General features: G+C 36.0%; 1 protein-coding gene across 2 annotated transcripts in view; it reads right to left on the minus strand.

Annotated features, from left to right (window-relative positions):
* PXDN (peroxidasin) overlaps nt 1-23,430 on the minus strand; it is an 80,721-nt gene that overhangs the window by 36,452 nt on the left and 20,839 nt on the right. The window contains exons 2-8 of one of the 2 annotated variants that reach the window (XM_080586027.1): nt 18,435-18,506; nt 17,918-17,989; nt 10,771-10,842; nt 4,139-4,210; nt 3,609-3,680; nt 2,223-2,392; nt 898-1,015 (exon numbers count right to left, since the gene is read on the minus strand). In XM_080586027.1, the coding sequence (XP_080442153.1) occupies nt 898-1,015; nt 2,223-2,392; nt 3,609-3,680; nt 4,139-4,210; nt 10,771-10,842; nt 17,918-17,989; nt 18,435-18,506 (648 nt within the window). The remainder of the gene's footprint in view (nt 1-897; nt 1,016-2,222; nt 2,393-3,608; nt 3,681-4,138; nt 4,211-10,770; nt 10,843-17,917; nt 17,990-18,434; nt 18,507-23,430) is intronic. The other variant, XM_080586028.1, reaches the window with a different exon arrangement.

The following is a 23,430-nucleotide window of genomic DNA, read 5'->3' on the forward strand; positions in this document are numbered from 1 at the left end:
CCGGTTCAGCTACGATGTGCGTGGCTGTGCTGGAGCAAGCTGGGATCTGCGTGCTCAGGCAGCCAGGTTGGCTCATCGGCTCCCAACAGACACACATCCCTTATAGACCCTACCCTCCTAAACAACAAGGGGAAACATTCGAGCAGGTTGCCCAATGAACTTGTGCCATCTCCAGCCTTGGTGGTTTTTAAGACCCAAATGATAAAGCCCTGAGCAACCTGGGGTGTTCCTGTAGCTGTCCTTGCCTTGAGCAGAAGGCTGCACTAGAAATCTGCTGAGGTCCCCTCTAACCTGAATTACCCTGAATAATCCTGTGATATAGGCACTTGCCTGCCTTGGGGCAATTGATATCCCCTTTTCTAGGATGAAGCTGCAACTCAGAGGAAAGCTTACTGCTTTGGAGCTGGGGTTCAAGGAAGCCTCTGAAATCTAACTCTTGTCCAGCTGGAGCCCTTTAAAAAAGCAGCTATTGCTCTGCCTCAAAATGTAATATAAACAGACCTACGCAGCATATGCAAACACTAGCTAAGCCCACAAACCACATGTGCGACATGTCCTTGTTGGATTTTCTGGTACTTACACGTAAGTGATTTACAGTTTTACAGTTGTGAGCAACTTTGTATGTATAACTACAGTTGAAAAACTTACCAATAGTATTATATATATGTAGTCATAAATTAGGACTTTCTAAAATCATCAGTTCTTAAGAGTTTAGAATTACTAATAAAACAGATCTGGGCCATTATTACTCCATATACTTCTTTTTATTATAATATGTTTCTGCTGTTACTATTCCATATGTTAGCATGTAATGCGTATGGCCATGCACCCAGAAATGTACACACACACAGACAAACATACTTACATTAAGCTTCTCTATTCCTCTTTTAAACTTACTTGTTTCGAAGCCAGATAATTTCTGGTTTAGGATTGCCTTCAGCTCTGCAAGTGAAGTACACTGTATTCCCTGAGGTAACGTCCACATCCTGAGGCTCTGATGTAATTCTTGGCCTCTCTGTATCAAAAATAAAATATATAAGGAATCCTTACTTGTTTCAACACTACTAAAGAGTGGTAAATAAATATTTTTTCTATATACCTTGTAGAAAAATATTTTTCACAAATGTTTTAAGTTAAAATATTTATAAGCTTAATCAGGATTAAACACACTTTTCTTTATGTAAAAGTGACTGCTGCCTTTCTGACCTCCATTGTTTCCTAGGAACTTTTAGCAGACTGGAAATAGACTGTGCAAATTTGTATCAGGTTCTAAAGTAGCTGTTTTATTTATTTGAACAAAGGCTCAATTTGCTTATGAGGAACAAACTTTAAAGCAGCAAGCACAAGTGCCATTTAAAATAACTTCCTCTAGATTAGTATCGCTGCCTAACCTACCTCCTACAGAATAATTTGTCCAGCTTGCTTCCTGCAGTTTCCATATTCAGGCTCCTTAGATGTGCAGAGAGCTGGGAGGATGCCATGTGAATTATTCTTGCACCAAATCCCCTTTTACTATCTTTTCCAAGAACCTTGTAGACACTTATGGTTATAATTCCCCTGATCAGAATTATACCCAACATATAAATAAAAGGTCAATTAGTTATTTTATATCTTCTGAGGCAAATGCCCATTGCATGGTGGAAAACCTGCTTTTTGGATTCGGAACAGGAGAGGTGCGAGCCCTGGGGTGTCCACTAATCCCACAATGACAGAGGATTTCAGTGCCCGTGTAGGGCACTCCCAATAAGTACAGATGATTGTAAAAGAAATCCAGTGACCTAACCTAACAAAGTCAGCAAGAGTTTTAACAATAAATTCTCTGAAATTAGAAGCAATTATATTTGTTTTCATTCCTTCTTCTCCCTTATGTAAAAGGGGATAAGGGACACCAACAACTTTACCATAATACCAAAGACCCTAGATGACAATCAAATCTGAAATATAAAAAGGAAAAATAAACTTCTTCTGGATAATCACATTTAGTTTCTTAATGACAAACTCCAAACATGTCTATACTTGTTTCAATATAGGCTCAGGGGTAAAAATGACCAATTCTGTAGAAAGAAGACAAAAAACTGGGAAGGAACACAGAGAGAGTTCTGGAAATACACAATATTAACCAGAAGTAGTCAGTGTTACCAAAGAGAACAGAAGAACAAATTCTAATACAGTCTGGGTGTGTTTAACACGTTAAAGAAGTCAGCACGTAGCGGCAAACCCACCACAGTTAAGTTCCTCTGGTGTTATCGTGGCCACTGATCGTCCCTGGATCCTTCGCGGATACTCGCAGGTAGCGGCTGCCTGGGCATTTCCCGACTCAGCGTACGTCTTCAGCAGCTCTGCCAGCCACAGGATTTCACAGTCGCAGTGAAGAGCGTTTGAATCCAAACGCCTGCACGAAACAAGAAGTGGCCGCCACTCCCATTAGCAAGCTCGGACTATTTACAGACAGAAGGCAATCTTAAATGCAGTTGGTAGTCACTCGCTTGTATGCATTCTGGCAGTCTTTATTACAAAAGTGCATATAATTTTTATTGCACGGGTAGAACTGTGTTCATCCAAGCAAGCATATGAACAAGATTTCTTTTCTAACTCCACATTCAGTGAAAAAATCTGAACTTATTTAGATGTTGTACAAACCTTCTTAAAATAAGGAACATATACAATTCTCCCCCCATTTTTTTTTTCTTCTTAATACTTATTCATGCAAAAAGTTCAGTTAACTTGACTTTTTTACAACTTCCCATTTTGTTGGTAATGTAACTCAGACAAAGACCCACAGTTTTATTTAAGTGCTAAGCTTAATAAGCTGCTCATTGAGTTCAGTTAGTCAGTAACCTCCTGCAACAGGAGCCTATAACAAGACCCATAAATTCTGTTGACTTTCTTTCTAGTTACTATGTGGGACACTGTGCTTTCTAGTGGAAGGCCCTGTAGGAAAAAAAAATGAGTATGATAATCTGTACCATTAAATATATCTATGTATAAACTGGAAAAAAAGTTGCATGACAAAGTGACTTTAGTGTATATTTGGGGGTAGTTACCTTTTTGATCATTTTGACTAATACATTGACTAATATATTTTCAATATATTATATTATAAATATATAATATATATTATAAATACATATATAAATATATATTATATATTTGTACTGTATAAATATATAAACATAAATATTATGTCATATAATATATTTAAAAAGCAATCAAAAGAAAATATCCAAATAATCAGATACTAAAGGATAGTTAATACAAGGATCAACTAGTAAGACATAGACAAGAGGGTAAAAAGGAAGGAGCTGTTTTGTATATTATTTAGTCTACATAACAAAGTTCTGATAGTGAACAAGACCATACGTCTACAAATAATTTGAAGACAGGAAACAAACAAAAGGAATTAGTCACTAAAGATGGTAGGATATGAAGCAATGGCCTCACTCTATTTAAGTAAACAACTGCAGCACAGTTTAGGAACAATGATTTAATATTTAAAACACTTTCATAATGAAAAGCCTTGTCAAGAAAGATAAACTTTGCAAGATGAGATACAGTATAATTAGATTATTTAAAATTTCTTTAGTTTGATAATAGTTCAATTTACTTACAGTCTCTTCATAGATTCTAAGTGACTAAATGTTCCAGGAATCAAATGAGCTATTCTGTTGTTATGCAAAAATCTGTTAAAAAACACAGAAATATGCATGTAATAATTCAGATTTTGACTTGTACACATTTCATTTATATTATTCTTAAAGTTCTTTCACAGAAAATAATTTTACAATTTTTTTAAAACCTTTCCCAGTAATTCACTGACTATTAATTTTTACCTAATTTCTAATGTATATTTGTTGATCCCTTATGGGAGAAAAGAAGCCATAGAATGATAAAACAACTAAAAAACTAAAATGGAGTTCAAAAGCATTCAAATGAGCAACTCAAAAAAAAAAAGTCATTCTGCTAAGGTAAGCCCAAAAAGATATTCTTGGCAAAAGCTACTTAGCAGTTAAAATTTTTAGCCTAGAAATAATTTACAGGATGATAAGAACATTATTTTCTGATTTTGAACGTTTGATTTTATTCAAACAAAGAAGCAAGCTGACTCTTCTGCATCTTACCCCAAGATAAACAAACTTACAGCCTTTCAAGTTTTGGAAGATGGGTAAAGGACTCAGGTTCCAACGTTTCTATTTGATTAAAGTGCAGATACCTGAAAATATGTCAAATAAAAAGAAAAATGCTGAAACAGTTTCCTTAATGAAGGTAACATATTATAAAGCATTTAGCTACTGTTTACATGTTTTACACATCTAAATGATGACCATGATGCAGTGGCTTAACCTTCTTTTGATATCATCTGAACTCTGCACTAGAATATGAAAAATACAGGAAGTGACAAGCAAGAAAGATTTCACACTGCTATATATCGTGTGTATGTGCATATATACTTGCAAAAAAACTGTCTGATGACCTTTACTTCGGAGATTTTGGAGATACTACTTTGAGCACTCTTGCAAAGTCTGGTTTTCATGACTATGCATCCTTGCATATATGAAAAAAAAAAAAGAAAAATAGTATTTTAATAGGGAAATGTTACATATTGTTTTAAAGATATTTATAGTTTCCAGTAGAGTAACGTATAAATTGAATATTTCAATAATAAAGAATAAATTGAAAATTTCAAGATGCTGAGAATGCTATGAATCCTGGCATTTAAAGCTACTAGGCCTCTCAACAGCTCAAAAGACAAAAAAATTCACAGCATAAAACCTGAGTCAGTCCTAGACTGATCCCTGCAACTAGTGTACAATTCACCACCACAGCTGTGCTCTGGTTGATGCTCTGTTGATGCTCATGTAAGCTCTTAATATTATACAGCAATAAATACATACAACTATTAATCCCGTAACATTGAAAGAGTTTAATGGAACGGGGTAATCAACCAGATTATTAATCTGCAACTGGTGTGGAAATAGGCTATTCATAAGGACTTCAAAGGCAGGCTCATACCAGTCCTGGCTGTGAGGACTGAGCTGTGTAGGTACCGCACAGCTTTGCAGAGGAGAGAAAAAAAAGGAATTGATGGAATTGTGAAAATGATTTATACACTTCAGATCCTTACTATATCCAAATGTATCCTCTTAAAGTTTCCTGTCTGACTGCTACCTCTGACAAATTTGGGAACATCTGGAGAGATCGTATATGTAGAAATCACCACAGGCTGAAGAACGATAAAGCCCATCATTTCAAAACAGAGAGAAAATCTCAGACCACCAAATCTTCTGAAAAATAAATAAATAAATAATCCCACAGCAAAAAAAAGTAGGAAGAAGGCGGCCACGGGAGCTCCCCTGCACTGCTCTGCTCCCTGACCTGAGCCACATGGCTGCCGTGGAGAGCACAGTGTGGGGCCCAGAGGAGATGGCCGTGGATGCTCTCATTCCGGCACGCGCTGGAAAGCGTGTGGGGCGCTGATGCCAGGCACGTGCCTGGCAGCCTCCCAGCTCCCCGCCAGCAGCATGGCCAGAGCACAAGCCAGCGAGTGATGCCAGGCAGCAGTGAATGGGGACCGCAGGAAAAATAAATAAAAAAGCCAATTAAGTGGCACGGATGTGATCGGGCACATTGGAGCATCAAGCCTGCTTACTGCCAGTGCAACATGTGGCCACAGATCATTGTGAGAACAGATTTTGATCCTGCTTGCATAAGGAAGCAAGAAATGTGTAATCATGCTGTTCCTGCCAGTCTTCAGCTCCGTTTTGAAAATACTGGCCAGCTTCATCTAAATTAAAAAGACAGACATCTCAAAGGCAGCTACCTCCTGCAAGTTTCATTCAAATCAACAGTGGAGAGAAGAGCGACCCCATCTAGGTCCAGTCCTGCGGAATGGCTGGCGGGACAGGGACAGTGTCTAAGCCTCAAGGCACCGCTCTCCCACCTCCACCGCACCAGCAGCTCACAGCTAGGCAGCAGCAGGAGTTGTGACTTCTCCTAAAGCAGCTTTACTTTTGGATTAAAAGAAATCCAGGCACCATTTCTTCCTGTACAGCAAGCAGGGATTTTTTTTTTCTTGTTTTAACATAGTTAATTGTCTTTGCATTTTTATCATTCATGTATCTCTTGCATTTATTTGGCACTAACAAGGCGAGATTTGTATGCATGAGTAATACCTCTTACTAGAACAAATAAAGTTGGGGAAAACAGGCACACTGAAGCACGCAGTACCTTCCCCAGGTCCACAAATCAGAAGCCATATTAGCAAAGACAGAAAAAGAGAAGGCACCTCTCTCAGATTGTTTAAGTGACATATATTTAATTAAACCCAAAGCAACACCTCCTAACTGCTGTTCAGTATTCCAGCTGACAATAAGTAAAGATGTAAAGGATAGCTTTTGTGCCTGAAAACTCATTTTTCCAACCAAATTAATCAGTTTAATTAAAACAATACCTCTGTTACAAACCTTGCCTTGTTTATACCCTCAGATCATCGCAGATACAACTGCAGTAATCCAGGCACTGGAGCACATTGTAACTGTCAACTTTACCTCCTCAGAAACCATGCTGACTGCAGTAGCACAAAAATCAAATAATGAAGCCCAGCTAGGGAATGCTCTGAACTGCTTATATGACTAGTTAAGCAGGGCTTTGCAGGTTTTTAAAGGTCTCAGCCTTTTTTGAGGTCTCAGGCTATTTATGAACAGAATAAGGTGTTAAATATGTAGACAACAATTAGCAACAACTGTAACTGCAAAAAAATAGACGCAGAAACTAGACTGCATTATAGGTCATGCATTATAAGTACAATATAAAAAGAATAAAAAATTCCTGTCTGTATGACCTACTCTTAACTCACATTTTATCATTTAGTTTACTTACATTCTTTTCTTGTATGAACCACAGTAACACTTTTTTTTTTTTTTTCCAATGGATTTTGTTTTTTAATTAATATGAGAATTTCTTGGACTGGAAATTCATCCAAGAGGTAATCATATTCAAGAAATAATCTCACACTGTCACGTCTTTAGAGACATCTTTTATGCTCAGAGTATAACAAGCACTTGAAAAAAAGCAGTATGATGGAATGAATTTGGTATTAAAATACTTTCATACTGCAAATTAAAAGAAAAAGCATGCACGACTAAAGATTTTTGTCTTCCCTTTTTTTTTTTTTTGATTCTGAATTTGTTATCAAGTAGGAAGCAGAAGGAAAGGAAATATTTAAAGAAAAAATAAATAAAAGAAACACCTAGAGGAAGATAAAGATTTGATCAAGTAAGCACAGCACAGATTTTTTTCTTTGTTATCATTAACCTTGGAGGATGAACAGTACATTAAAATTCAATACCAGTAGCATTTCTTTTCTCCCATAGGAGTAAATTTCAGATCCTACCTTCCTTCATAATATTATTGTAGAGGATTACTTTTATCATATATGCCAACTGTTCATTTCCAATAGTATCGCCACTTCTTTGGAAAGTACTTAAAATTCATTAGTAACATATCAATTATGTTCTAAATATTTAAAGTTTTTTTTTTTGCCATTTTGTTTATTTGAAAGAGAACGAACAAACAGATTTTCCTGCCCTGCTCAGGCATATGACAAGAATTAACAGCTTAAACCACAAGGACAGAGATTCACATTAGACATTACAATAACGGTATAAAGTACTCAAACAGGATGCTTAAGGAGATTATTGAATCTGTTACTTAAAGACTTTCAAAATAAGGCAAGATTCCAGCCATTTACAATGCTTGACCCCAGCTGATATTACTGTAGAATAATAGAGTTACTGTACTTCACATACCTTCTCTCAAATTATTTATTTTATTTTATTTTATTTTATTTTATTTTATTTTATTTTATTTTATTTTATTTTATTTTATTTTATTTTAATTTAATTTAATTTAATTTTATTTTTTTTATTTTATTGTCTCATTTTCCCTACCATAGGCATTTTAGCAGTACATCAAGACTTTAATCAGGCTCCACTGTGTTAAATCTACATAAAACCTCACGTTTATGCAACAAGCAGGAACTCTTTCTAATATAAAACTTTAAAAGAATCATAGCAGCTTTTGAAAGCTACTGAAAATTGAATTGAAGGAAATACATAAAATAAATAGAAGAAGCTGCATCACGGCATGTAAGATAACATTTTTATATGTTAATTTCTCCAAATATATGTATATATGAATACAATCTGCAGCATAACTCTAGCAACAGCTTACAAAGAACAAAAATAGTATGTTAACGTGAAAGTTAAAAGAAAATGAGAAATTACTATTCCACTAAGAATAAACGTTTAAATAATTCTGTGAGTATCTGGGACTCCCACTAGGTGAGGACTGCAGAGAAAACATGTTGTCCCATGAAAATCTCTTAAATGAGAATTGAAAATATAGCAGCAAAGCCAACAAACAAGTACATGCATCTGGGAACAGACTGAACTTAGAGCTCAAATTTGCAATCCAATACCGAAAACTTGTGACCTCCCAAGCCACGTATTTGTGATGTTTCAGGTGGGAATCAGTGGTCTATGCACTAGAGGTCCATGCACTAGTGGTGTAGGCATAGAGAGGCAGCTTTGATTTCCTTTCAGGCACCCTGGCTGACTTCAAGCTGCTGCTCCAAAAAATGCAGATTTCCTGCAAGTTTGTGTCATATTTTCCAGACCCAAACATATATCCTGCAGGTTCAGAGGGGTCTAAACTTGTCCTAAGTAATCACTTTTAAACAGATGTCTTTCTCCCTTCACACTCTGCAATGGCTGAAGAGTTAGGTGACGAAATATGTATGGCTCAAGTTCTCAGTGTGTTCAAGCACCTAAAAAAATGCCAAGTGTTCTCAGAATTTATTCTACCACAAGTGAATTTCAAAGTCTGATTCAAAGATCTTATTATCCTGGCAGAAATTTCCGAGGAAAAAGACATTTCTCCTACATCAGCAGCAAAGAATTCTGTCGTGGAGGTTTTAGTGGGATACTGCCAGCAGCAGTATTTGCGGCTGCTTTTCTTTTTCTTCCCTTATACATGCAACAGTCCTCTTAAATCAAACTGTACATACAGTTTCTCTCCAGTATTACTACTGAAGAATGAAAAATGTATATATATATAATAATAAAAAAGTGCTTACTGTGCAGTTTAATTAAAAAAAATCAATGATCAGTTTCATTCTGTTTCATTGGAGCACAGGAAATTACTGTGAAACAAGTGTGTTCTCCTGAGGTGTGGAGCCACAGCCTCTCCTCTGAGAACTCTGCTGAGCAAGGAAGGAAAAGAGCGTTTGGCTGAGCCAATGCATGCAGGTTGCAAAATGTCTTTTGACATTTTTTGTGCAGGCCACAGTAGCCTGCAACTTGGAAATGTCATGCTGAACAACTGACACAGTCCCAAGGTGAAGCTGGAGAATTTGGGAAGGTGTTGTTTGGTCTTGTGAACACAGTATCTCTCCAAAGATAATGTGATAAAACAGATCTTGTACAGCCGGGACCTATTTACGAGACTCTAACTTTGTTTAAAATTTGATTTTATACAGAGCAACATTGAAGAATTAGTGATTCAATAAATATACCTCAGTGCTTAAAATTCTACACAGAAAACAAGAATTGCTATTAACATGCAACTAAGCCCTACCAGTTGCTGTCAATATGCTGTAGCAATCATTTCTAGAGCAGGAGGAAGAGGAAGAGAAAGGTGTTAAGGGAACAAATGACATTTATATATGTTTTATAATCATCATTTTTGTTTTGTGCAGATGCTCTTCCTTCAAAAGGCATCTACTGCCTTCTAAAATGAGCTTCCATGATTTGTACACCATCTGAAGTATCATTTTACACACTATATCCACTAATGTCTACTAGAGGTTTACACTAAGAAGGAAACTGGTTCATACCGTAGTAGAAGAGATTTTCAGCCCCCAAAATTCATGTGCTACAAGACTCATCTAGAATTGTTATTTGGCAGTCAGGTTCTGAAATAGTGATGCATTTCTGTCTCCTTCTGTTTTCCTAAACATTACCATCATGCATACTAATACTTTCTGTTTATAAAACAAAACATAGTTAAACCTAACAGAACCGATACAGTCAGTTTTTGTCGTGCTACTGACTGCATTTTCATTTTCAGCAAAGATTCATCTTCAGTCATTATAGAGGAAAAAGTGTAAGACTAATCAATCTTTCTAGAAGACAAAGATTACTGCAACAACTGCATTACAAACAATAAACTTTCTTACTTTTTAAACATCTGTATATGGCAATCATTAACGTGTATCAATAATAGCAAGGTCTTAATTTTAAAATCTTATTGTTTATAAAATATAATGATACTGAGATAAACTTCGATAAACCAATTCAGCTTTAGTTAGACTAAAAAACAAAGTAACTGCTGTAGTCAAAGGAATTGCAATATTATAAAACCTACAGAAATGAAATCAAAATCTTTCTCTAAGCAATACACATTAGATTTCAACTTTTTCCACAATTGTGCTGTTTCTTTGTCAAAGCTATTTCTTAACATATAGGGACACAGGGAATGCAATAAATAAATAAATAAATAAAAAATAAATAAAAGACAAACACAGAAATGAGGAATTTGACACAGAGATCAATTTTGTTTTTCCACATGCAGATGATTACGGGGCTCTCTGACTAACAACCCATTGAGGGCAGACATGCAAAGCATGCAGGCAGGATGTACGGATCAGAACGTGCACTTTTCCTCTGCAGGGGAACCATGGAGATGACAGCACAGAAGAGAAAAGGCACTTACAGTTGTTCTAGAGAGGCAAGTCCTTTAAATGCTTGCCTGTCAATTGACTGGATTTCATTCTTGTACAAATAGCTGAAACAAGAAACAATCAGTAATATTAGTACACAAACAAGAGCTACATGAAGGTGGAAAGAAGAATTAAGTTGACACATGAAGACAGTTTTTCCACTACATATTAGGAAAAAAAATACAAAACAAAAACTAAACACATACACATAAAAATACTTTGTCCTTGAGAATTCATCCCAAATGTTTGCCAGGAAAAACAAAAGTCTGGGGCCTTGTAGGCTGTCACCCAGATGGTCTTTGGCTTCCCAGTTCTCACTGTTATTACTCACTGCTTCTTTGCCCCTCAGTTTCTTGATAGGCTTGCCAAAAGTCAAAATAAATTAAATTTAATGGGGCAGAATTGCATCAGGCTGCCTTTTCCAGAACACACCAGGGATGCCACTGGCCTCTTGTTTTCTTTAAAACATTTCATCTGAGTACTGGTACAAATATTCATATTATGTTGGAATTTGTCTTTTGACTCGATTTAGAGAACAGTGAGAATTTCGATAACTCCATCTGTGTCACCTTTTAAATAATTACAAAAGAAAAAAAGTACAAGTCAGAAGATTGCTATTGCATCAATAAAACAGGATTGCATATTTATCACTTATAAAAGATGGACTTTAGGTCGTCATTGATAATATAAACAGAATAAACATATGCAGAGTACCAGTATGTTCACAAGTGATGTCCATAATTTTTCCACAGAAAAAGTCCGCTGGTTCTGGATGGATCAGTGTATGTGCTGATGTTCATTAAGCTTTTAACATTAAGGACAGACGGTTTAGCGAAAGTGTGTTTGAGAAAAATCACACAGTTTAGCTGATAACTGCATTTTCTGCATGGGGAGTTTCTGCCACTCTCTTTTTGTGTTAGGTTAGGAACAGGTTCTCAGTAAGAACTTTCTCACAATTATTTGACAAATGGTTTGAAATTCAGTTAATTAGGCATGGATGTCTATGAAAAAGGAATGATGAGACTTGGTACCACAAATGGCTTTATTAGCTTTATTAGTAGTGTGTTTGGCTTTTCTATTGTTAAAGCTTTTGGTTACTTATTGGAAACACTGCAAACGTCTTTGGAACTAGATGATCTTTAAGGTCCCTTCCAACCCAAGTTATTCTATGATTAAAGCAACAGATAAAATACTTGCCCTGCTGGAGCCGGTGGCACTTTTACACTGACTTGAAGGCCAACACTTTACAACAGGCCTTAACAAGAAATAAAGTTGTAGGCATCTGATGGTACCTCAAGACAACTTTGGGGGACAATATAGTGTCTTTCTCTTGAGTCTAAAGTTTTCCACTTGACAAGATCTGAACACAATAATAAATCAATAGTCCTCAAGAGTTCAAGAGTTCTCAATTACCATAGACATGCATCTGAACAAAAAAAGTACAGCTTCTCAATGACAGAATAACTATCAAGCAAAAAAATTGTGAGGTTTTAAAAATGTCCAAAAGTCAGAACAAATTAAACCAGAAAAAATAATACCATCAACTGAAATGCCTATAAAAATTAGAAAATCATTTGAAAAGAAAGAGAATAAGTATATCAGACTTATTTTGGATGTGGGATTAGTTTTTATTCTATCTGGAAAAAAAAAAAAAAACAGAAAAACAAAACCAAAAAAAATCTTTCATACCCTTTCATTCAAATGTGTGTTTAGATTACTGTGAGATTTACGAACTCATTTAAGGGTCAGTAATATTGCATAGTCATTATGATTTTGTATCTCTTTAATTTTCCTGTCTATACAATATTAAATTCCTACCTTTTTCTTCAGTGAGTATTTTAAATACACCATTTCTTCTCACTCCTTAGAAAATTTCAATGACTGAACAGCCAAAGTGCTATTTACCATTCTTAATACACCCTGTCTAGCAGTTTGGAAATTCCTTATTCCTCTGAGTCCTAAACTTCTGATCAGAAACAGGAACCAGACTGATTTTAGATGCCTTGACATCTAAAGGCATCTTGACATTTGCATTTTGCATTTGCATTTGACAAATTTTATTCAAGAAATAGAATGAATCTGACCCCCCCCCCCAAAAAAAAGAAAAAAAAAAACACAAAGTTTTATTAGAATCACTGCTGCAATTTTTATTTATTTTTTCTGGAGACCAAGTAAGGCAGAGTGAAGAACAAAGGTCAGTTAGTGAAAGACTGGAATAATGACTTTGCAGTTTTTCAGACATTTACCACCATACTGTCGGGAACTTTTTTGTCCACATTTGGAGCTCTTACCAAGCCCTAGTGGTGGGACTTTATTCAGGATTCAGCTTTAAACTACAATTTTTTTCCATGTTGATCAGAAAACCCTCAAATGCAGGACAGTCAACTGACCTCAGTCCAGCATGTCCCTCAACTACAGAGAAACCTCAGCAACCCCAAAACTACAAAAAAAAAGTATGTATGTCCTGTGACATATGATAACCACACTTTCATTTAGTTGAATAGAAAAAGTACATGACCGTGACAGCAAAAATGGCAGAAGGCACAGAAGCACATGTGATGTAATGTGATTTTGGGAAGGGTGAGGTAAGCGAATCTGCAGTTTGACAAACCTACAATGTATCTTCTGTTTTGCACTATTGCTTCATTCACCAAATGCAAAACAAATCTTGCTGCATGTTCCCTCTTGGTATTTCCAAAACTGATGTGTTCCATACAGTCTCGATTCCCATTTACTATTTGCGTAGTGTCACTTCGTCATGTCTGATTTCTGACCTTTCCATTTTTTATTAAATGAACATGCCACAACAGTGTTGCCAAAATAGTTTTTATTCTCCATTTTTATTTTTGAAACTGTCCCCCATGATATCCTTATCTCTAAATTGGAGAGACATGGACTTGACGGATGGACCACTATGTGGGTAAGGAATTGGCTGGATGGTCAAGTCAAAGAGTTGTGGTCAACAGCTTAGTGTCCAGGTGGAGATCAGTGAGGAGTTGTGTTCCTCAGGGGTTAGTACTGGGACAGACGCTGTTTAACATATTTGTCAGTGACAGGGACAGTGAAATTGAGTGCACCCTCAGCAAGTTTACTGATGACACCAAACTGTCGACATGCTGGAGGGAAGGGATGCCATCCAGAGAGACCTGGACAGGCTTGAGAGGTGGGACTGTGCAAACTTCATGAGGTTCAACAAAGCCAAGTGCAAGGTCCTGCATCTGGATTGGGGCAATCCCAAGCACAAATACAACTTGAGAATGGATTAAGAACAGCCCTGATGAGAAGGACCTGGGGATGTTGATTGATGAGAAGCTCAACATGAGCCAGCAATGTGTGCTTGCAGCCCAGAAAGCCAAGTGTATCCTGGGCTGCATCAAAAGAAGCCTGGCCAGCACGGCAAGGGAGTTGATTCCCCCCCATACACTGTGCTCTTGTGATACCTCACTTGGAGTCCTGCACCCAGCTCTGGGGCCTCCAGCACGAGAAGGACAAGGAAGTATTGGAAGGAGTCCAGAGGAGGGCCACAAGGATGATTAGAGAGCTGGAGCACCTCTCCTATGAAGAGGGGCTGAGGGAGTTGGGGTTGTTCAGACCAAAGAAGGGAAGGCTTGGGGGAGACTTGGCCTTCCAGTACCTAAACGAGGCCTACAGGAAAGCTGGGGAGGGGCTCTTTTTCAGGGATCATAGTGATAGGACAAGGGGTAATGGCTCTAAACTAAAAGAGGGTAGTTTTAGGTTAGATAATTAGGAAGAAATCCTTTACTGTGAGGGTGGTGAGTCACTGGAGCAGGTTGCCCAGAGGGGCTGTGGATGCCCCATCCCTGGAAGTGTTCAAGGCCCGGTTGGATAGGGCTTTGAGCAGCCTGGTCTAGTGGAATGTGTCTGTGCCCATAGCAGAGGGTTGGAACCAGGTGATCTTTAAGGTCCTTTCCAACCCAAACCCTTCTATGATTCTATGATTTCTATCGCTTCCTTCACACTAGCTTCTAGTTTACTGCTCAGTAAAATACATTCTCTTTACGTGAAAAGCTCTTTGCAATTGCTAACCTATATTTTACATTTTTCCATTTCTCCTCCCCAAATCCTTTCTTTTTTTGTCTTAACCTCACTCTTCCCACTACTGATCACAGATCTAACATCTTAGACGTCAAAAGCATATTCCTTCAATTCCCGATTGTCCTCTGTCTTGGAGAATAAACTGTTGACTTTCAGGATCATGAAGGATCTTACACAGTTTCCACAAACCTGCCTACAGCTATATTAAAAGGCTGGGTAGTTTTTCTTTCTCCTCTTTCAATAATAACTAACTCAGTTAACTGAATAAGCATAAAGTTGTCAGTAAACTGAATAAGTCACGGGAAGTCAATTAAATATATTCAGTGTACCATATACATCATGCAACAACATGCTTGTATATGCAGCAGCAACAAATTACAAACATGTTACCAATTTTTTTGCTCATATTAATACAACTTTTTAGAAGTTTATTTTATACAGTAGTGTTTACATTATCCTTTGCAGAAGGGGGAACGAAAACATTATACAGAATTACTAAAGTGCAGAAAGAAACTACATTATGGATGAGGTCCAAGCTACTAATGCTTTTTTCATCCTTTCTAAAGAACCAGATTGCCAGTACTAAGGTACATGAAATAAGAAAGAAAGGCAGAAAGGCAGAAAGAAACCTCTTGGTTTCATAGCAAAGCAAGGATAATGACATATATTACTTTCCAGCTTTTGGTATATGGATTCAGACAAGTTATTACCACAAACAGCACAGCAAGATCATGAAAAAAATTATGTTTATAGAACTTCAGAACATGTTTACATAACTGTAAAAATTTCAATTACATCAAGAAAAAGAAAGCAAATAATCCTAAAAAAAATAAGCATCCAAAATCGTATGTGAATAGTTTTGTTTTTATAATTTAAGGACCAACTTTTACAATTTTTTCTCCAGACAGATAATTCTGAAAATAGGCACACCTCATAAAGCTATAAGCTCAGTTTCAGAAATGAATAGTACAAAAAAGCATTTGACAATTCTGAGGCTTATTTGAGATTTCCTTGTAAAAGTTTTGTCTGAAAGCTAAAACTGATCTGCAGTAAATACACAGGAATGGGCCCTGACGTCTCTCATAGATTGGCCTTTTAAATTTTTATTATATATGCTGTATTATGTTTTATACTTGCATATTTTATATAGCAGTATATACTTGCAACTATTTTCTACATACTTATATAAATGTATGTAAGTGTTAATAAATATATTTCACTAAATCAAAGCCTTTGAGAAATTACAGACTTTCTAGAGCCTGTGAAGCCTAAATTTTCAAAACCATCTGCCACCCAGTACTTCAGTTCTCATAAGGACACATGTAACACCGTGGGCTAATAATCTCATTTTATTAAATAGAAGAATACAAATATCCATAGGATCACGCTACCCAAACCCACAATTATTCTGGATGATTTGGCTACATAATATTAGATTCCAAACAATCTTATAACTTTGTGGGAATAATATAGTCTCTCCCCCTAATTTCTACTTCAGTTGATTCTATTGGGAAAAAGTCTGTTTTGTTTCCTTTGTTCCATAGAATACACTTAGCATGTGCTTACTCAACTGAACTTTTCACAGCTTAACTGTATTCATTTGGTACATTTGAGCCTTCTGTGCTGATATCTGTCCAGTACCAGCACTTTTATAATGCTACAGTCGTACAGTCCTGCTGAACATTTCACAGCCATCAAAATAGGCAAAAACACCCTCTTAAAGTCCATTTAAAAAAAATAGGCAATATTTTTAAAGAAGAGCTCACTGTAATTCAGCGAACTGCCACATTTAACTTTGTTTTCAAATTTTACAGGGAAGAAGAAAAGAAAAAAATCTTCCACTGAGCAATATAGGTATCATTTAATACACAGTATTATAAGTATATGAAAACAAGCATATTATAATTCAGTTACCTCTTTTCAGTCTTTTACTAAACTGAATGGAGAGCATAGTTCAGTTTTATCTCAGATTTACTACAGCTTTGCAAAAACAAGCATGTGAAAATAATGAACTAATTTGAACAGATTATTCTAATAATTAGAACAGCTATTTCTGCATAGCTGCTGGCTATGGAAAGAAACCTAAACATCCTGAATTAGGAGACTTTAAGTACTCCACTACTAAATAGTTTGTATCTCAAGTTACAAAGCACCAGATTGACCACACAAACATGTCTTGTAAAAATAACAGATCATCACAGACTTTAATAATTTATTAGGGATGCTCTGTTCAATATTCTCTTTCCTCCATTTTTATGGAGAATACACAGCTTTATTACTGCAAGACAACACATATAAAAATAAGACCCGGAAATGTGTTCAAACAGCTTTGGAAGCCAAGAAATATACCTGCATAAATTTATGTGATTTTTATTTTCTTTGCTTCTTACACCCCCTTACAGGTACATTCAGGCTGCATTCTTAAAAACTATATGGACAATTAAATATCTGAATTGTTTCTGAAACACTGAAATCTCGAAGTCACCATTTTTTTCTGTACAGAACTTTAACAATGATCAATATGCCAAGAAAATGGAGTGAGACTTTTCTATGTGACACTACATAAGGAAGACTCCAGAGACTACAGCTGAGAATCCATGACAAGTTATTATTCAACTTTAGTCTTTTTACACATAAAAATAACAATCTGGGGTGCTCTTTGCTTATTTGGATAATTAATACACTTGATATGTCTGTTAAAAACATTTATTTATTTAACATTTTATTCTCAAAATAAACAGGTTGCCTGAAGACATAAACCTCATGGTCAATCATATAGGTAGTTTTTCATTTTGTTTGACTTTTCTCTTATTTCTAAGTTACATATAGTTAACAGCAACTAGTAAGCCTTTCAAAATCTACTGCATACAAACAGATGCTGAAGTCTAGCAAATTTCAAATCACCTACTTACAGAAACAGGTTCACAGTTGTCCCTGCCCCATAAATTAATTTCACTAATTTTCAAAGCAGTTTATCACCTCAGAGGATAAATCAGATTAAAACTCAATATCAGATTAAAACGCTTCCCAATGAAGAAGTTCAGTTATGTATTGATATAAAAAAGTGACATTCATTTAACTTACAGATATTTCAGATTTTCAAGGTCTCCAAATGCCCCACTAGGTATTCTTTTAATTTGATTGTTGTTTAGAAGCCTACAAAAAGAAATAAAGAAAAATTTATTTTAGCATACAAGAACAGTACAAAAAAATGTGTAACAGTTGTGTAATGTGTAACACAACAGTTTTGTTGTGACTACATATTAAATCATGTGATATTACAACTAAAATATTTATCACAATTTAGAAACAATGATATAGTAAAGTTGTGTATTTTTTTTTGTATTTGCAATTAAAGAATGTTTTAATGTTAATAAAATGTTAGGATGCAAATACTTTCCTTTTTTATTTTAACAGACATATACCTGGTTTTGCTTTCAAATACTTTGGACTTAAACCCTATTTCCCTCACCTGTGTAAATACTAGAACTGAAATTTGTTAGAGTACTTACCTGTGAAATGTGAGTAAATTTGGCACAGTATCAAGTTAACCATATTAAATCAAAAGGGAGAAGGGCCTTAGGGTTGAAAAATAACTTACAGTGTGTTCAAGTTTTTAAGCCGTCTAAATTCTCCAGGCTGGATTTCTTTAATCCTATTAAATCTTAGATCTCTGTAGAATAAAGAAAAAAAATCATGTTATTAAGAGCAAAGCAAACAAACAAAAATGATGTATTTTTTCATAAGAAAAACTGAACTAAGCACAAGTCTTTGGGGACCACTTTGACCAGCCTCCATCCATAAACCTTAAATGTGGATGAAGACAGAAGCAAAACAATTCTAGTTTGACAGGGTTTAGCAGAGGATTCACCAAATACTACCTCAGCAGTCAATGCTGAAGGCTGCATCTAGGCTAAACCTGTGTTCATGAAGGATATTCTCTTCCACAATGAAGCATCTTGTAATGGGACGTTGGCTTGTATTTCACTCAATGGAATTGTCTTCATATTCTGAAAGCTGCTTGTAAATAATAGAGTAAAACTCTAGAAAAAAAATGAGATCAGAAAAAAGCTCAGAAAAAAAAGAAAAAACAGCTTTCAAGACTTCTAAGCTACTCCACTCTTCTGTTCTGGATAAGGAGGCATAGGTGCCTTCTGTCGGTCTGCTTTTAAAACCTGTAAATCCAGTTGCTTGAAGCAATTTATTTTCTTATTTCCTTATTTTATATTTCTTTTATATTTTATATTTTTTTCTTTTATATTTTTGTTTTATATTTCTTTATTTTATATTTCTTTATTTTCTTTAATTATACTTTCTCCTAACTTTTGATATGTCTTCACCACCTTCAGCTTCCAGCTATATTCATAGCTTAATAAGAATTTCTCCAAGAAGCAAACTCTGATTTTTCAAGTGAGATGCTGAAGAGAAAGCAGTGACATGGAGTTATAGATGCTCAGAAACAGATTCAGTCAACTCATTTTGATGACCAACAGACCCATGCAAAAGGAAAAATAAATAATAATAATAATTAAAAACAAAACAAAACAAACAAAACAACAACAACAACAAAAAAAAACAGGAAATAATTTTCTGCCTGATTAGCAAATTGAATTGGCTTCCTGGAAGGTCACAAAAGTGAGAGAGGGACTGCAAGGAAAGAAGACAATCAGATCTGGTCTGCCATCTTCCCTAGCACCTGATGAAGGACGTGTATAAAGCAGGACCACGTCATCTCTGGCAAGCAAACAGAAGGGAAGCAAATGGAAGTAAGTAAAATCTGAAAGATCACGACCACCATGCTTATTGCACTGTTATTCTTAGAACAAACATTATCAATTGCTTCAAATAACAAATATAAAGAATACGCCCCTTTTTTGTTCTCTGAATTGTTACAATTATGCTTCATGAGCTATTTCTTGTACACAGAGAACAAAAAAATGTTAATTCATGACCACTGTAGATTTCTCAAGAACAGTTTCTTTCAAACTGTCTTAATTTCCTTATCTAACAGGATAATAAACCATGGATAAGGAAATAAGAGTATACATTATGCACATTAGTTTGGGGTTTTGATACAGGCCATTTATATAAACAAACCAGAGAAATATGGCTTGGAGGAAATTTCTGTAAAACAAGTGTAAAACAAAACTGGTAGGAAATAAGATAGAGAATAAGATTAGTTACTGAACAGAAAGACTGTATCAAGTAGAACTGGGCAGAAATCTGCCATAAGGTATTAAATAGTTCAAGACAATGATGGTAGAAGGAAAAAGTAAGGTTAAAAGTAAGGTTCATACAGATGCTGACAAGTTTGGAGTGACTAAAAATATTCTGGAGGATGTTTGAGATGAGAAACAAGCCTGAAGTTATAAATCCCTGAGAAGTGGAAATAATTAACTGAACAGCAGTGAGAGAGGGAACTACCAGAGAGCCACCAGTTTTTCAAGTCAATAAAGGCTTGGGTAAAAAACAACAAAAAGCCTCAACCAACAATGCCATATCAGAGTGGTAAAAAAAGCATGTACAACACAAAACAGGAGCACTGTTCTTCAGGCCTGAAATGTCAATCTCCCATGGTATAGACCATGTTCAAGATCAGCTTTGAGAACTGCATTTTAGGGGACAGAAGCAAAAAGCTTACCAGGAGTAAAAAGCTGACTTGCAAGCAGGGCACTGGAACCTGTCACCTTGGAGTAAGGATGGCAGAAATAAGGACTATGTTGGACTGCTGAACAACTACCGGTCATTCAGCAAGGCCAGATCTCAATACAGATCTCAAAAATCCAGAACAAGTATATTTTGTGTTGCTGAAATCATGTGGTTAATCAGCAGCATGAGGTTCTTTGCCCCTTTTTCAGTCTAGTTCCTGCCCAACCATGCTGCCTCCTTTCCTACCCCCCAAAGCATGTTCCCTGTCCATTTGCTTCTCTTTATGAGAACCTTTATGGGTTTCCCTCATTTTGTTTTTACAAACCAGCTGAATCCCTGCTGTATGCTCTGCTTTGGAGGTCATCAATCCTGACGTCCAAATCCTGCTACCTGCCAGATGGCAATGGATGGTGGAAGCAGTAGCCTGAAGCAGTCCACCTCAGCTTTTGACTGTCTTTTTTTTTTTTTTCCCTTCCTCATCAGTTACCATATATTACTGAAAGGAAAACAATAAATGAAACAATCAATAAAAATAATGCACTTATGGTGACAACATGGGATTTTGGAATACTGTAATATTTTTTGGATAAATATCTAAAACTAACTGTTATGTATTCATTTCTTGTACATAGAGGATATGAACAAATTTAGTATAACTTCCTCCTAATTCAGGTTGTTGCCTTTATTACATATTTACAATGAAAATATTTATTCCTTTAAATTATACCTAGACAACATGAAAATACTTTTAGGGAAAAGGAGGCTATTGCGACTTTCTTATACTGAATATTCTGGGCTTCTGTTCCAGTACCTAAGCATCTTCCTTCAGAGCAATTCTGCCTGACCTCCCTAAATGTTTTCCTAATATTGTTATCTCTTTGCTCTCATTTACAAACAATGTCAACTATGCATCATAAACCGACGACTCCCAGGATTACTTTCCTGGCCCTGTGTCATCTGCTCCGTGCTAAGTCATGGAGCACGAGCAGGAAATGATCGGGCAAGCGTGAGGTTGCTGGGGCCAAGAACGTGCCAGGGAGCACGCTGACAATTTAGCACTTGGACGCCCTTGGAGGCGCGCTCCAGCGCCTGCGAGTGGGCTGGGTCCCACTGCTCTGCTTGCAGATGCCAAAGAGCACACAGCAAAGGGAGTGCAACAAGCAGCTGCTTAGCAGGCTTCCCTTGCTCTGTGTTTTAATGCAAATCTGTAAGATCTAGTTGTATGGCATATAAATAAATGCAAAATGAAAGAATAGCCCTAAATAAAAAGTTGGTTTCGTATGACACAAAATGGTGAATGGTGAATGCCGTGTATCTAACTTCAAAATTTGCTGAGCTATCTGAAATGATGCCTCTGGTTTGCACTTTCTTTGTGAAATGTTAAATTTTAAGACCAAGTATTTTTCTTTTTTGTGTGACAAAGATCTTGTATTAATAAGCAAACAAGTTGGGCTGCAGATACTTTTTGTCTGGATGAAAATGAACTCTGATAAATTCCTTATTTGAAGGAGCCTATTTTTAAAAAAGCAGACTAATAATATTTCCAAATTAGCAATCAAAAATAACTTTTAACAGTATTTTTATCTAATTAAACAAGATGAAAACTTCTAAATATATAAATAATATTATGCAGCTCCTACTGTCATATATAAACTAATTTTCCCATGGCAGCTCTTAGCACTCCACAATGCCCTATTTAAGTTTGCTCTGGCAGTACACAGTAATGAAAACTGAGTTCTCTGTTAACACGTTCTAATGAGCAAGACAACATTCAGGCACATAAATGAATTGCAAGTTTATAAAAAGTATTTTATAAAATACAGCAATATATACTGAAATGCGTTAATGAATATTAGGAGCATGAAAATCACACAATAGAATATACAGTGAATTATACAGCTTTGGAATATACTGAACTTAAGAAAAAGCCAATTTAAAGAGTTTGTTTTTACACTGTTTGAAATACAGGAATCCTTCACTAAGAAAGAACTGCTTTTATTCGGAACAAACCACGCACTGAAATTAAAACTGAAACTTTTTATTTTTTAAAGATTATTTTTTTTTTAAAACACAAAATCTACACTAAGTAGCTTTCGTTTATCCTTTTGTTTTCTAATTATTGCAAAACAACATCCTGGGAAGAGAGTTAAGGCTCTACATTTCATTAGTTTTATAAAATAAGAGACTTGGTGTGCTTTAATAATCCTACTGCAGATTCCTTTTGGCATATATCCGACTTTTAAAGGTGTTCTTTTTTCCTCAAACTAAAACAACAGCAACAACAACAACAAAAAGAACTGTTCTAAATAAAACTGATTAAAAGCAGGGCTGCCAACAGGTCATGTACTCCCATCACACACTTCAAAATGTGGCAGCCTGGGCATCCAGCTGTGGATATTCAAAGTCAAAACAAGTCCCCCCCCAGTCGCTGGTGGTAACCTATTTGCTGCCAGGTAATAAGCACTCACTAAGCAGCAGCTCATACAAAAGGGGTTTCCCCAAACGGGGCAAATAGGCAAATTCCTGATGAGGGACACAACGGGAAGGAGAGCACCAGCCAGCACTTCTCCTCCTGCTCCACCCCAGCCATGACCTTCTCATCTCGGCCTACAGACTGGCTACCCTGGTACTTCACTAGCCACAAGGGATTTCCTTAAGATCCCTTAACAGCTGTACACAGAGTATATCAGAAAAGACTTTTCATGTTTTTCAGTTTTAATTCACGTCAGAAATAAAGTGATCATGATGCAAAACCATATTAAGATCTTTAATAAGAAAGGAAAAGTAAAAAATAACCTGTTAAACTATTGCTTCATTCATAGATATCTCTTTCAATATATATACAAACATAGTTGGCCGATTCTTATCCAACTTAAGGAAATATAAACAATGTATCATGTGATGATTTACTTTAAAACATATCTTGTGCCATAGTGTATGTATGCAAT

The sequence above is a fragment of the Anser brachyrhynchus genome (assembly GCF_964034855.1).
Source record: "Anser brachyrhynchus genome assembly, chromosome: 3".
NCBI lineage: Eukaryota > Metazoa > Chordata > Aves > Anseriformes > Anatidae > Anser > Anser brachyrhynchus.